This window comes from Bemisia tabaci, chromosome 6, assembly GCF_918797505.1.
Source record: "Bemisia tabaci chromosome 6, PGI_BMITA_v3".
NCBI lineage: Eukaryota > Metazoa > Arthropoda > Insecta > Hemiptera > Aleyrodidae > Bemisia > Bemisia tabaci.
The window spans coordinates 34,131,123-34,146,605 of record NC_092798.1 but is presented as its reverse complement, the minus strand read 5'-3'; the positions used below and the strand labels follow the sequence as shown (position 1 = coordinate 34,146,605).

Below are 15,483 nucleotides of genomic sequence, written 5' to 3'. Positions count from 1 at the left end.
GACGATGTTTAGTTTTCTTTTCCCCATCGAGAGGTGAGCGACCATGCGAAAGGCTGAAACACGGTTCGCAGAGTCAGATTTTGGTCGTGCGGTTCTTCCTTTCATCATGGAAAAAGTTTCGATTTTGTATTGTACTATATACTTTTCCACACAATTTTTGTGTTTATATATTTGATTTGTGTCAGGGCCGGATTTATCTACTTGACGCCCATGGGCCGCCTGTATTTTGCCGCCCCCTTCTCATTCGTTTTGAAACATCAATAAAAACCATCAAATGAACGTGCCAGCGGCGGAGGGGTGCATAAAACGCATTTACTCGTATTGAACACATTTTTTTGGAAAGCCCTGTCAACACTACTATCAAAAGTTCACGAAACTTTGCGCGAAAGCTAAGTTGCGTGAACCTATCTCTGTGTGGACAAGGCCTTCCATAAGAAATGAACGAAAAAATTATGAAAGAACAAACATAAAATGTGGATTAATGATTTTAACTTCCGCCGCCGCGCCGCGCAGACCGCACTGTGTTTGACGCAATGCGTGAAGTATTTACGCAGTCTTGTAGGCGCTATGCGTTTCACGCTGATCGCACTGTGTTTGCCGCAATGCGTGAGGTATTCATGCATTCTTGTAGGCTAAGGCCACCCCCTTAATCCGGCCCTGATTTGTGTATTGGTTTATTTTTATATTTTTTACTCATTATTTGAAGCAAGACAGACGATTTGCAATTTTTGGTGAACTTTTTCAATATCAAAATATATAAAAAAAAAGTATGTCAAATTTTTAAGCAAAATCAAAATTTATGGAATGAGAGTCGTTTGCTCAGAGTTTCCTTGAGCTCAAGTTTCATAAATGCTGACAAAAAAAAAATAGTAAGTTTTGTCTGAATTCATAGACAGACTTTCATCAATCAATTATTCGCCGTTTGGCATTGTACAGATAGTTGGTTTCTTTGTCCGTCCGTCGGCCATACCACAGTAGTACCACAAGCAACATATCCTCAATACCGGCATATCCGTTCACACAGATTGAAAATAATTTAGAGCTTTAAAAAAGAGAAGGTTGAAGACTTGCGGGAGGCTGATTATATTATCGTTCTGTGATCTCATTAAAATATGAAATGACCGCGACTGAATAAATTGTGAAGACCAGTCCATCTCTTTTCCTTCCTCCAAGCTCCGCGAATAAATGAGTGGGCGCATAAGTATAGTTAAATTTCACGAGATTAGAATTAAAAGTGAATTCAATCTACCATTGGTACTAGGCAGGCTTAAGATAGACGAGGCGAATTGGACCATTCGGCTGCGCGAAAGAATATCTCAGCGAGACTTTCAGAAGACGATTACATTAACACCCCCAGCTCAGTAATTCTTGTTAACTTTTCCTCTTATTTCATCATGAATACGACCACTCAATTTGACGTTTTTCTAACTATTTAAAAAAAAAAAAAAAATTACATTCGAAAATCATCGCGCTATTCCATATACGTAATATACACGTTGAAAATACCACTGTTTCATTTAAAACTATACCTAACGAGCCTTATGTTCACTGGTTAATCACTATTTCATCGTTTATTCGTCGGATGTCGAATGGTATTGTCCGGCGGAGCCCTAAGTAACATTATTGGTCGCTGAAGATCATTCAACAAACTGCCGATGGAATTTCAAGAGAGAGCGTGCTGCGAATTGATTATCGAAACTTTATTGCTCCTTTATCGAATGAACTTGATCGACAAAGCCCTATCTTGTCCATACGGGTGGGTCGACAATGCTGTAAAATGCGGAAGAGCCAACTGCGAGGCTTGATGGCTCCACCAACGAACGCGCCATGAGTTTAATGCGAACGCCTGCACGGATGCATCTATTCGTGCTCGACGACTGTCCGTGTTGCATATCCGACCAATTCAAGGCGCACCGGTTTTCTCACAACTCGCAGTTAGTGACGACCCCTGCATGCAACTATTCGCGCTCGATAGCTATCCGTATTGCATGTCCCAAAAATGAAGGCGCATTAGCTTTAACGCTCTGGGCAGTGCGTGCCGTTGGAGAGATGCATCTTGAAAGGAAGGAGACGTATGGGGATAGAGGGAGTGGAAAGGTCGGTAAAAAGCCTTTAGCACGTGACTCGCACCATTCCAAGTAACAGAGATTGCAACAACTTGCAACAAAATCGTTTGATTCTTGCAACTAATAGATTGATGTGCAGATTGCCTACTTTTCCCCCCGAAGGAGCTATCATTGTCTGAACTAGTTGCAATTAAGTTGAAACATGTTTCAACTTCAAAGTATTGCTGGTTGCCTATCTTTAGATTTTAAACAACTTTTGTGAAGCAATTTTGCAATCTCAGCAGGTTGCAACTTTGTCTTCCGATCAGATCGCCGAATATCGGCACTCATCGACCAAAAGTTGACCAACTTATACCAACATTGTTTCAACATTTTGCAACTTTTACATTGAAAAATGCTACTTGGGATGCAGACGACAGCCCAATAATTAACTGGTATATTTCCGCCCTGATACGAGCAGAGATATTTACGGGTTTGCAACTGGACTCAAAAATCAAAATTCCATAATTTTTCTGGGGAAAAAATGAATAAAAAAAAATAAAAAACTGACCAATTAAGGAAGAACTTCTGGACTTAAACTTTATCTGAAAAGATCTACAGCCGACCAAAGAGACCGCTCGGCGCTCAGTGCGATTTTTTCTCTACATGAAGAGAACATTCCCTGACCTCCGGGAAAATATTCCCTCACTTTCCAAAGTTTCCGAAACTTCCTCGCTTTCATAGGTTTTCTTCGATATCGCCGTTCTGTCATGAAAATAAAATCATACGGGATACTGCCAATTTGGCAAAGAATAATGCCTTCCATGGACCTTCCATTTTTAAAAAAACTATTTATTTTCGGCGATTATTTATTTATTTTTGTTAAAGGAAGGCACTCTGCTGACGGATGAACGACGAAAAATTTGAGTAGATTGCCTTTCTGACCGACAGACATAAAGACGCAAGGCTCTCAGCATCGGAATAGTTTAATCGGCTCAGAAAGTACGAGCCGATTCTACGTGCAAAAAAAAACATGTTCCGTTTGAAAAGCGCCTTCAAATTCGTTTGCCGCAATCGTGCTTTCGTTGATGAAGGAAGTATCCGCGAAACCGCGGCTACAGGGCTAGGACTAGGTTCTTCATTAAAGCTAATTATAACTTTTATCTCATTGTCAGTCACGGGTAATCAAACATGGAGATAAGGAAAATCAATTTTTTCTTGTGTATTTTTTGATACTTTACTCTCATACCAAGAGAGTATAAAATTTGGAGCAAAAATGTAAGGGCAAAAATTGCTCAAATAGTGCCAATTACAATTGAGGACACCGCACCAAGAACAGCCTATAACTGGAAACCGCGTTTGGAGAAAAACGCATTTAAAGTTTTGTTTTTGATGTACTGCGCAGACTTTTCTATGCAGGTACCCTGTTTTGGTGTTTTTGGTTGACCTAACCCTTCTATTGAAGGATGCCGGGTAGATTTTGCGATATATTTTGGGTTTACACTCTAATATATTTAATTTAAAAAAGCGGTTTATAGGCCATTATTACGCCCAACAGTCATTTTGGTGGCAATATGAAGTATAAATCATTTTAATCACGCATCATTAACACAAAATGAAAGAATATCGATAGTGAGTAAAGAAAGTGGTAACTAGCACCTTATAGGCCCGTTCTTGCACCCATCGATCCAGAGGCCTGACTTATCTCGGAAAAAAAAGGTTTCTCGACCTCGAGCCGTTACCTATCTATATTCTATCGCTACCACAGCATAGTCCAGGGTACGTAGAATCCGAAAAGCAGATGGGCGTAATAACGACCTATACGCCTGTAGGCTGTTCTTGGTGCGTTGTCCTCAATTAAGGGTTTTTGACGAGAACCTTTGAAACACTGAATGCCTCAACCTGAAAAGTGGAGATGACTTTAGACAGTCCTTGATCTCATTAAATTTTTCCCTTTTCCCTCGTGTTTCCTCAATGTCTATTGTTCTTCTCTTTCAATCATCAGTCATGAATGCGATATTAGAATCTTAAGACAGAAGCTGCTAACCACTTCTTAAACAAAATAATTCACAGCTTGTTCTTCTTACGGATGATCAATTTTTCAAGCAGTTTGGTTCAAAGACTTAGAACTCTTCTCTCAAAACTCCATCAGAATAAACTGCATTTACAAATGATTGATAATTATGATGTCATGACACCTTCCGAAACGACTTGGCAGAGGAAAAATAATGAAAAAATGGGAGAGGTAAGCAGAATTCTTCACTAATTCATTTGATCCACAAAAAATTCTGAATACCACTCCAAAAAAAATACGTAATAATGATAATCTCAATTGGGTGGTAAGATGTCAAAGTAATTAAAACATTTCAAAACAATTTCAAGTTTATTCGAAAGAATTCACAATAACACTTTATATAGAAGCAGAAAAATTCAACAAAATCAGTAGATCATGAGTATGTACCAGAAAAGATGAATTTATCTAATTTATCAATGATGATTTACTTATTTTTTATTTCCTTAATTATCTAAAAATACATTGTATGATTATCACAGAGGATTTAGACACACATCGAATTCGTTGAGTGATAAAACGTTTGGCATGGTAATAAAACAAATGACCTGGGAACACAAGTTAAAAGATTTACACTCTATTGCTGCAGTGCTAGAAAGCAGTAATAGTAAATGCACCGATCAACGATTTAGTACATAATTGAAATTATGGAGGACCTAGATTACTTCAACTAGTTACTATGGAAAATTTCAGCAATTAGAAATTCATCCTTCTCCGATGTGAGGTCCAATTTATTGAATTGAAAGTATGAGTGTTCACAACAATAAAGGGAGTTTGATGCCTGGATCATGACACACCTAAGAAATGATGTCTATGAACCTATTTGTTCCTTTGTATACAAGATTGAAGTGAGACATAGAAAACTCTTCTCACATTTAAACTTAAATTAACATTTAAAAAAAAAATAAAATAAAAAAATTGTGAAATTAAGAATAAAAAGTGAAAATAAAATCAAGATCAAAATCAAAATAACAATTGGTGAATTGAAAGAATGAAAAATTCACTAGAAAAAAGAATAAAAATGCAATATTTGGTTGATAATTTTTAGGAACACGACAAAATGCAGAGAATTGAGCCATACTTTCATGACGCAACAAGTGACTACTTAGCTTTGAAATGCGCTAAAAGCTAAGAAAAAAATGAGAAAGATATTAAATGCAAATGAACATAAATAATTGAGGGGACAGCAATTACCCTCTTAGTTTCTATGATTATTCATAGTCTGACACAGTTATTTTCTTAACAAAAAGTGTTTTCACTGCATATGAATTCTTCATTTTTGATATCACTGACTTCTCCTCACTGGAAACTGAGACTTCCTTTGAGTTTCGAGACACCAATGAAGGTGCTTTCTTTGGTTTCACTCCTTTTTGAACGCACAAAAGTTAAAGATCGCCCAAAATTTGATAGGTTTCAACATTACCTTAGAATCAATAAGCTTTTCTCCAGTTAAACCTCCTATTTTTAGGAATGATAAAGAGTATTATTTTCAAATGAAAAGTTATCGTTACTTGTAGAATTATCTTCAGAGGAAAATTTATCATTACTTGTACAGAGGGTGCTCGGTATTTTACCGAACACTTTTGACATTAAACGAAGTAGGGACCACTCATTAAGGCGCCACAAAAAAAATGACTTATGCATTGAAGCGATATCTGCAGATATCTTCAGATCTACAAGATGTACGGGATGTACGCTTTCCGCTGTTTTGGATAGTCATCAAACTTTGATTTGTACCACCAGTGATTCAGTAAAGCAGTTTCCAGCTGCAACAGTAAAAAAGGAAAAATCAGACAAGATAGATTAAAAATTCATGCAGTAATTTTGAAGAGTTCTTTTTTCCGTTTAAATACTTTGGAGATACATTTACTTGCATAGATTACAGGTACCTCAGATAAGATGCTATCATATGAAAATATTCTTATAAAACTGACCTTAAAGAGATATTAGATGGAAACAAAATTTGAAGAAAAAGCTTATCTGATGATCTGACAGATTTACCTTGGATCAGCGTTACTACATAAACATCAGACATTGCCTAAATTTACTTTCAAGTTTAATTTTTTCAACAGAAAAGAAATCATCACTCTGACTTGAAATTTTGTGAGTGTATTCTTTACAATCCAGAGGAAATGGGTAGTAAGTTTCATGACATTATAGTGTTTGGTTTTAAAAAAATAAAACAAGGAGAGTAGGCAACTTGGAATGCACAAAGGCTGATTTCGAAATTCAGTTGGTTTTACATTTTTGGGCGTTTTTCATTCCGAAATATTTGAAAAACAATACTTGAAACTGTAGCACCAATATTTCAATTTCGAGTTTTCGGCATTGAGGTAGGTTCCCTCTCTTGAAAGCAGTAACAATTGTACAACATTTTGCATTAAGGAACTACCATATCTTGATAATTTTAGAAACAACATAATAATGTGCTATAAGCTTTCTTTGCCGGTATCAGAATAGAAAGGACTTTCGACCCAAAGATTTAAGGATAACGGACAAATGGACAAAAGCGGCTCAAAAATTGAGAATTGCGTCTTGGAATGTGACATCATTAACAAATAAGGAGCAAGAAGTTATTATTGAATTGGATGGAAAGAAGATCGACATCTGTGCGCTGAGTGAGACCAAGAGGAAAGGAGCTGGAAGTGTAATGAGGGGCAACTACCTGCTCATATATAAAGGCGTCGACAAGAGTGAAAGAGCACACGCCGGCGTTGGAATGTTGGTTCATAAGAACCTCATTGATAATATCATTGATATCGATTATATAAGCGAAAGGATCCTAAAAGTTATCATCTACTTAGGCCGAGAAAAATTAAATCTGATATCAATTTACGCGCCAGATACGAGTAGAGGGAAGCCAGAGCGAGATACGTTTTATGAGTCTTTACAAAAAGTCATCGACACAATACCAGCTCGGGAAAAGTTAGTCATGATGGGTGACTGGAATGCTCGTGTTGGGAATAATGTTGTACCTGGGATCAAAAATAGATTCAATGAGCCCACCTTGAATGACAGCGGTGAGGAACTCATTGAGTTTTGCGCCATAAATGAATTGAGGATTAATAACACGTTTTTTGATCACCCGTTACAACAGAAAATTACCTGGACCAATCGGAGAGGCCAAGCATCGATGATTGATTTCATCATCAGTAATCGGCATGTACATCCACAGCAGATCCTAGATGTTCGCACCTTGTCATCCGCAGATGCTGGTACTCAGCACGGCTTAGTGTTATGCGAACTAAGAATCGATTTCAGTCAGCGAAAACAGCAACCGGTGATTTTCGAAAAACTTTGTGTTGAAAAGATGTCCGACCCCAGCATCAGGAGCTTCTATCGCTCCAGGCTGCATGGCAAGTTGGAGAGTGTGCCAGATGAAGATTTGACAGCAAATGAGCTGTGGCGGCATGTAAAATCGAAGGTGCTGGAAGCAGCTGGTGAGGCAGTAGGATGGCGAAAAGTAAACAGAAATCGCACAGATACCCGGACACCCTGGTTTTGTGATGAAGTCAGAGATGCTGCAAGGTCTAAGAAGGAAGCATTTTTACAGTATAAATCTAATCCCACTCCAGAAGAATATGAAAAGTACAAAAGGGTCCGCAATTCGATGAACCAGAGAATTAGGAAAATTAAAGAAGGCTATTGGGAAAGTTACACCAAAGGAATGGAGCATGACTTTTATGGTGCGCAACGGAAAATGTGGAATGCTCTTCGAAATCAGCGGAAAGAAATCTGTGAATTTAGGCAGGCCCATCACATTCGGAAAGAAGAATGGCACACTTATTTTACTGAACTGTACAAAGATGCAGATGACGACATCCAAGAGAGGATTGATTACCAGAACGAAGATAATGTGACCGTGTCATTGGAGATGGTGACCAAAGCCATTCACAGATTAAAGCTCAGAAAATCCCCTGGACCAGATGGCATCGGAAATGAATTCGTTAAATATGGTGGAAAAGTCCTAGCTGTGTGGATGCATCGTCTGTTCCAAAAAATTTTGGAAGAAAAGAAAATGCCGGAAGACTGGAAGGATAGTTTCACAATTCCCATCTTCAAGAAAGGTGACAAATTTGTACCTGAAAATTATCGCGGTATTACGCTCCTAAACACGTGCTCCAAGCTATTTACATCCGTTCTCAAAGATATTTTGGAGCAGATTGTGCATATGGCCGAGGAACAGCAAGGGTTTAGGAAAAACAGAGGCACCAACGATGCCATATTCATGGTACGACAATTGGCAGAGAAATCCATCGAGTTCAACAAGCCTTTATTTTTATGTTTTGTGGATTTGGAGAAGGCATTCGACCGCGTACGGAGAACAGATGTCTTGAGGATACTTAACGAGCGGAATGTTCCCAGGTGTCTCATCGAGATAGTTGCCGACTTGAACTCGAACACCAAGACACGGATAGTCACCAGGGAGGGAACCTCTGATGTAGTCATTGTAAACAGAGGAGTAAGACAAGGGGACTCCCTCAGCTCTTTTCTATTCAATTTGTTAATGAATAAGCTAATCGATGCAGTTAGATTTAAGAGAGGCTATCGGCTAGGCAATTCGAATATCAATATAATCTGTTATGCAGACGATGCTGTTTTAGTAGCAAGCTCCGAGGATGATCTGCAAAGAATGCTCCATTCCTTCAACCTGGCTGCAGAGGTATTCAACATGAAAGTGTCGGCTAAAAAAACAAAAAGTATGGTCATCAGCAAAAATCCAATACGATGTAAGCTAGTCGTGGACGGTACCGTAGTTGAACAAGTAATGCAGTTTAAGTACTTGGGCGCTTTAATAACGAGTGTGAAGGATTTAGGGACCGAGGTGCGGAGTCAGACAATCAAGGCAACTAGAGTAGCCGGATGCCTAAATGAAATGGTTTGGAGGAATAAGTACATGGCTAAAGAGAGCAAAGTTCGAGTTTATAAAACGGTTGTAAGACCTGTGCTGACTTACGCTGCGGAGACCCGAGCGGACACGAAGCGCACTAAACAACAGTTGCGGACCGTAGAAATGAAAGTCCTGAGGAAAATAGCAGGCTTTACGCTCCGAGATAGGCAGACCAACGAGTCAATTCGCGAAGAGTGCCAAATTCAAGATATTGCCAAATGGACCAAGATGCGCCGGAAAATGTGGTCGGAACATGTTGAGAGGATGGAGGGGGAAAGGCTTGCCAAGATTTGTATGGTAGGACGACCTCATAGCCAAAGGCAACCCGGACGACCGCCCAAGAGATGGGCACAGAGCTGCCTTTCATCCCCGGAGAATTAAGTGATCTCTCTCATCGGCATCATATTACTGTTTTAGAGGCTAGACAAACAGGGTCACGGCCCTAGTCAGAAGGCAGAAGAAGAAGAAGAAGAAGCTTTCTTTGCAGGTACGAGCTTTAACGGCAGAGTAAGAGGTATTAGTTCCTTGTTGCAAAATGAAGTACGATTAAAAAAGTGGCTCCATGCTAACCTGATTGCAAAGCACCCAAAAGAAGACATACGGCCAGGTGCAATGACCCCACAGAATTATGGTTAGCGCTAAGTACATCACCATTTCGCAGAAAAAGTGAGGCGAGGATACAACTTCAAACAAATCTCCTTTCGGCATTTTATGCTCGTAACTGACAACAGCACCTGCAAAAGAAAAATAGGTCTTTAAAAAAGTTAACAATTTTAAATGAGAAAATGAAAACTGATAAAAATGTTAAAATATGTTTGGGTTAAGAGACTAAAACGCTCATTCTTACTGCACCAGGATGTTCCGCAAATCCAAATGCATCAGGCCTTCACAGTCCCTTGACTGTTGCAATGCATCCATAGCTAAACTCAGAAACCTGGTAAGTACCTTCACTGCAGTTTTTCAAAGTATCTTCGAGGAGAAACAAGCCAACTTTAGTCCTTAAAATACTCATGGAACATTTATCGATTGGAAAAGAAAAACTGTAGAAATTTTCTGGAAGTTGCAATTCTCATGATTAAAAATTAAAGATCAAAGAAAATCTGCACCATTGAAAACTGATAGTGATGAGATAAAGGAATAGGGGGTTTTCAATTCTGCGATTGCAGATTGATAAATCATCAATAGCATCGATGCTCTCAGTTACTTCAGATATAATTTTTGTTTTTAAGTAATAAGAAAGTGTTTAATGAAGTACCATGTAATCATGCTCCATTATGCTAATCAATCAAGTTTGAGGTTTTCAATTGTCTGTGTAATTATACTGTTTTCATACCAAAACTACATTATGACAAGGTTTCAGAGACTTTCATTCTATTTACGCAAAGTAGAGGTTCCTACGAATAAAACATTGCTACAATATAGCCCGACAACAATGTAAAACAATGCAGAATTGTTCAAAACACTGCCAGTGAGAAAATTTAACCATTCCTCAGTAACAGCATGCGAACTTAAAATTATTTCTGTTTCAATTTATTTAATATTTGAGAAATTTTCCAAAAATATTTTACCGTACTGCATACTAATTTAAATTTACTCACCTTTTTTATCTTTTCTTAATTTGCTAAGTATGATGGCAGCTTTAAACTGATGATGCCAGGCCCAAAGGAAAATTAAAGCACCAGCAATACTACCCACAGATAAATCGCTCAGCGACAAAGATGCTCTGTAATCTGGAAAAAAATTGGACATTATTTATGGACTGCTTTATACCACTGGTCGGCAAATTTAAGGAGAAAACTGTCAAATACTTGTTAATAGAAATGATATTACTAATAGCCGTCCATGACTGAGGGGCTGTCGAGGAGAAGAATCCAGGGCAACAGTAACCTCCTAACTAAATGAGACATCAGAAAATGGAAAAAAAAGGCAAGCCCTGTCAGATTGTATTTTGTTACTTCCATTCTTGTTGTGATTCAGAATGGAAATGTACAATTTCTTAGGCAAAAAGTCTATTTCTATTTTTTTAACTACTCCGATATTTTGGTTTAAAATGGGAAAGGCTTGGATTTATCTGCACAACTGAAAAGGACCAAGAATAATCAAGGTGCACTCATTTCTCCGAGCCATCACTAGCACAACCGGCAGAACATTGAAGACTGTTGCTATCTATTTGTCCTATCAAGGCAAATCCGGCATCCAGAATTTCAGAGAAACAAACTGAACAACATTTAATTGCCCTCCTTTTGAAAACTTCCGCAATAGTGCTCTTTAGCCTGCGGTTTGAATACCAAAAAAAAAGAAGAAAATGTTATTGGGAGGAATTGCCAAAAAGTTGTCCACCATCTTCACATGGTTCTCCGTAAAGGTTTTGATGAACTTAATAAACTTTAGAGTGACACTAAGCTGGGTCTTAAAGAATAAGTAACAAATGAAAATAGCCTTTTCTTGAAACAGTACATTCTTAAGAAAAATTATACTTTGGGGCATGAAATTTCACATTTGTAAATTCGTACTTTTCGGTTCGAACAGGTGTCCCAAACCTTTGATTTGATCCTTCTTATTTGGCTCGATTTCCTTTCTCCCCATACCATATCCTTCTAAACATCATTACGCTAGGTCCAGTAAAGGGGACCAGAGAATAAACTTTAAAAAGATATATAAAAAAAAAGTCCTCTGCAATAAATATGAAGAATAATTGATGAGCCAAATATATTTACCAAATGAGGGTGTTGCAAAGCCTGGAGCTTCTATGAGAATTGCACAGATGGCTCCAAAGTAATGCATGTAACCAACAAGATAATGACTTAGGTTGATGTTCGTGTCAGAAAAGACACTAATATAGTGTGTTTCATAAAATCGTCTCCAAGATTGCATGGTGAGAAGGAAAAGCGCCAGAAGTGATGAACTTGCTGTCACTGAAAGTAAAAGAGATTGAACATCAGACAGGAAAAGTTTAGAACTGTATCATTTGTAAGAGAATTCCTCACAAACTACATATAGATACTTCAATTTTCATCATAGATGAGCATGCATGTTGGCTTCTTCATGAGAAATGAAAGTTAACTTTTTAAGATGAAATGTATGCTTTTAAAGTTCATCATCTTGCCAAAGAACTGAAAAACTTCCTTATAAGAAAACAGAAGAGCAACTTGAGTATAGAACAAACAACTCAGTTGAATTTTTGAACCTTTGAGCCAGGGATCATTGTACTGGACATTAACAATTAATTCTTTCTTACCAATTGAGATTTTCCCTATTTTCTAGAGTTACATGCTCTTCATACACACAGGACACTACTTAGTCAATTGAATCGATGTATGCGAAAAAGTCCGTTAGCCAATACAGGGAATCATAATCGGTGGGTTTCTTTTGTCCCACGACACTGATGAATAGGATCGATCTCTTTTGTAAGCGTTTAATTACACTTAGGGATTATTTATGAAATTGTTCTACATTCCTAACGTCTTAAACCACCTTATGACTGAAGTTACAAAAAAATTGTTCACTCAAATTCTGAAACACTATCTTGGACATTGGACGTTTTCGCACACGTCGATTCAATTGAGGACTTGGATGCGAGAAGGGCACTTTTCATTTTCTATGTTTCAGAATTTCATCCAACACTTCTTCTCTTGACAAGAAAAAAAAATTGGAAGTAGAGGGACGGGAATTTGACTGAATATTATTCATAATTTTGCAATATCTTTGGTACACATCTCAAGTTCAATGATCTAGTGATTTCCTTCAAAAGCAAGAAATTATTGATGGAGATTCAGAAACACTGTAACAAAGCAGTGTTCTTTTTTCACGCCAGTCCTAAATTGATGATAGTCTTGAGAATAAGCAAATCTCAAACTTTTTCTCCAAAATAGCGAAATTTAAAATGAGACTCTGAGAAAAAGTTGCTGCGTCTTTTACACATGGCAGTAATTTATACATTAAGCGTTTAAATTCAATAAATCGAGCATCATACCGGTGGCATTTCTTGAATTAGGACCAAGGAAGTCCAGTAAGAACGACAGCCAGGATGGGATCGGACGGGCAAAGACAAACACATTGAATGAAATAGCAAGGGCAATGGATGAAAAGAGTGCTGCAAATACGTAAAAGTGCCGGAACCATCTGAAATTAAAATAAAGATCACAGCAGATTAATACAAACATCACAGGTATCTCATCTGGTTTGTTCATTAGATTATTCATGACCTGCACATGCGTCACTACCTTCATATTTTCCATAAATGAGGGGCTTGGAGGACAAGCAGGATGAGTGCAGTTTTTACTATTTCAGGAAATACGTGTTTTAGGGTTCAAAATTACATAGAGCTTTCAGGCCGAATGAAAGTTAGAGCTCCTCTGGTTGCTTAAAAATGGATCTTTAGCAGTGAAATTTATGAAAGTACATTTTAGGACTAGTTTTAGTTGAAATCATCAATATCTCAAATTTTCCAAAAACTGCAACCATCCCTTTTGTTTTTCAAGTCCCTAAGGCGTAATTTTATCATATACTACAATTGTGACGGTTGTGCATGGATTGATACACTGTCAGACCCTGTGAATGGTACTCACAGCAAATTAAATGATCCTGTGGAGGATTTAAGTGGAATGCCATGATGATCTGTATTTGTTCCTAATACCACGCTTCACAAAACTATTAAGGTGATTCGATGGACGCCATATTTTGTGTCAGAACGGCATGCGATATATCGCATCAATTGGTTCCATTTTTTCAGCTACTCGTCATTTTTCTCTAATTTTGAGATCGCAATTCTGTTGTCAGCAGACTAAAGCACTCACTTACCAATTTTAACAAAGAAATTCAACGTAATAAAGGCGTGGTTTTTTTAGAGAGAAAACATCGCATTCGATACTGATATCGAAACTGCACTCGAATGCGATATTTTCTCTCTAAAAAAACCACGCCTTTATTAAGTTGAATTTCTTTGTTAAAATTGGTAAGTGAGTGCTTTAGTCTGCTGACAACAGAATTGCGATCTCAAAATTGGAGAAAAATGATGAGTAGCTGAAAAAATGGAACCAATTGATGCGATGTATCGCATGCCCTTCTGACACAAAATATGGCGTCCATCGAATCACCTTAATATTAGTTTTGCCTGCTCCTATCTGATCGCGAGTCACACGGGCCAGGTAGCGATACTCTGTTCCTCATAGAGAAATTTTGATCAATGTATGTGCAACAGATAATAATTTAACTAAACTTTAAAGCTAATATAGAGATGGGAAGGTGCTGCCGCCATGCCTTTGACTTTGTTCTGAATTTGGGACATTTAATTTCGGCGGTACGTTATCAATGAAAATGTGAGCGACTGTGATCTAAGCATTATCAACGCAAATATTGATAACAGGCAAAAAATAAATTTGGTATGATAGTTAACAACAACTTCTTCCTTGAAATCAGCTTTCAAAGTTGATGAGTTTGCTCTTGGGAACTGAATACCTGACAAACTCTCATTAGTACATGGAGTATATACCTAAAATTTTCCTCTCTAATAGCAAATAATGACACATTAGAAGCATATTTGAGAAAAAATATGGACAGCAACTCACCTTTTAGGTATTTCAATGGGCTTCACGAGCGGAGAAGAAACATGATGAGCGAATTTGCCATATTTGAAAGACTGCAGTATGAAGTCTGGTAAATGCTTCTCAAGCGAGTTAATTAGACCTCCAACAAACATTATAAAGAACGTCATGAGCATGAAAATAAGCTTCAAAATAGTTAACTCCATGATGCTGAACTCTTCGATTGACACTCCGAGCACTGTTGCAAGTTACAATGATATGGGTCGCAAGAAGAATTCACTTTGAACATCCAACTGTAAGAAAATATGTTTCATTAACTATGTGAAAAATGAGAAATCTGAGATGACTGTATTAAAGTAGATATGAGAGGGTTTTGGCATTCGACGAAAGAGTGGAATGGAGCCTCGAAGTGCAAACAGAAGGAATACCGACGAAGATTTGAGGCCATTGGACCACCACAAACCAGGAAAGACGAGGTAGATTGCACTTTCACTTGAGACTAGCGGTGGGAGAACCATTACACTACTTCGCGAGTTCACTGGCTGCACCAAAACCGGTAAAAACGTGCGGAAAGTGGCACAAACGCAGAAAAGAAAGTTGTGAAATCAACGGTATTGAATCAACGTCCGTGCAACTGTTGTTTTGATAACAGCTCACGTGACTTGCCGATCTCCCGCCGAACGAGCAGTAGCGCTCCCTGGCGGTAACCTAAGAGTACCCGCAGCTACGGTTAGGTTACCGAGAGAGAGCGCTGCTTTAACCCAACTCAACGCGAGCGCGCAATTCAAACTTCTGTCCGTTGTCCAATCTGGCAATTAATAGGGAATTACGTGACTATCCTTCTAAATTGGCATATGAAGGATTTTTAATGAGCTTGAAATATGAAGTTCCTGAGGTTATTTTGTGAAGTAATCATTCCCAAATTTTTCTAAA

At 38.1% G+C, this 15,483-nt stretch overlaps 1 protein-coding gene across 1 annotated transcript; it reads right to left on the bottom strand.

Annotated features, from left to right (window-relative positions):
- Positions 1-4,409: 4,409 nt before the first annotated feature.
- On the bottom strand, positions 4,410-15,194 carry LOC109042995 (polyprenal reductase). The gene is made up of 6 exons (XM_019060006.2): positions 14,575-15,194; positions 12,981-13,129; positions 11,725-11,922; positions 10,606-10,737; positions 9,578-9,741; positions 4,410-5,882 (listed from the first exon to the last, which is right to left on the bottom strand). The coding sequence occupies exons 1-6, from the start codon at positions 14,754-14,756 to the stop codon at positions 5,790-5,792; spliced, it is 918 nt and encodes a 305-aa protein (XP_018915551.2). The 5' UTR covers positions 14,757-15,194; the 3' UTR covers positions 4,410-5,789.
- Between the last annotated feature and the right edge of the window lie 289 nt (positions 15,195-15,483).

Excerpts from the sequence above, each read along its gene's own strand:
- LOC109042995 (XM_019060006.2), bottom strand. The coding sequence starts at position 14,756 with ATGGAGTTAACTATTTTGAAGCTTATTTTCATGCTCATGACGTTCTTT. Across the intron at positions 11,923-12,980 it reads TAATTCAAGAAATGCCACCG|TGACAGCAAGTTCATCACTT; the intron begins GTATGATGCTCG and ends TTTTACTTTCAG. Across the intron at positions 9,742-10,605 it reads ATTAAGAAAAGATAAAAAAG|GTGCTGTTGTCAGTTACGAG; the intron begins GTGAGTAAATTT and ends TTTCTTTTGCAG.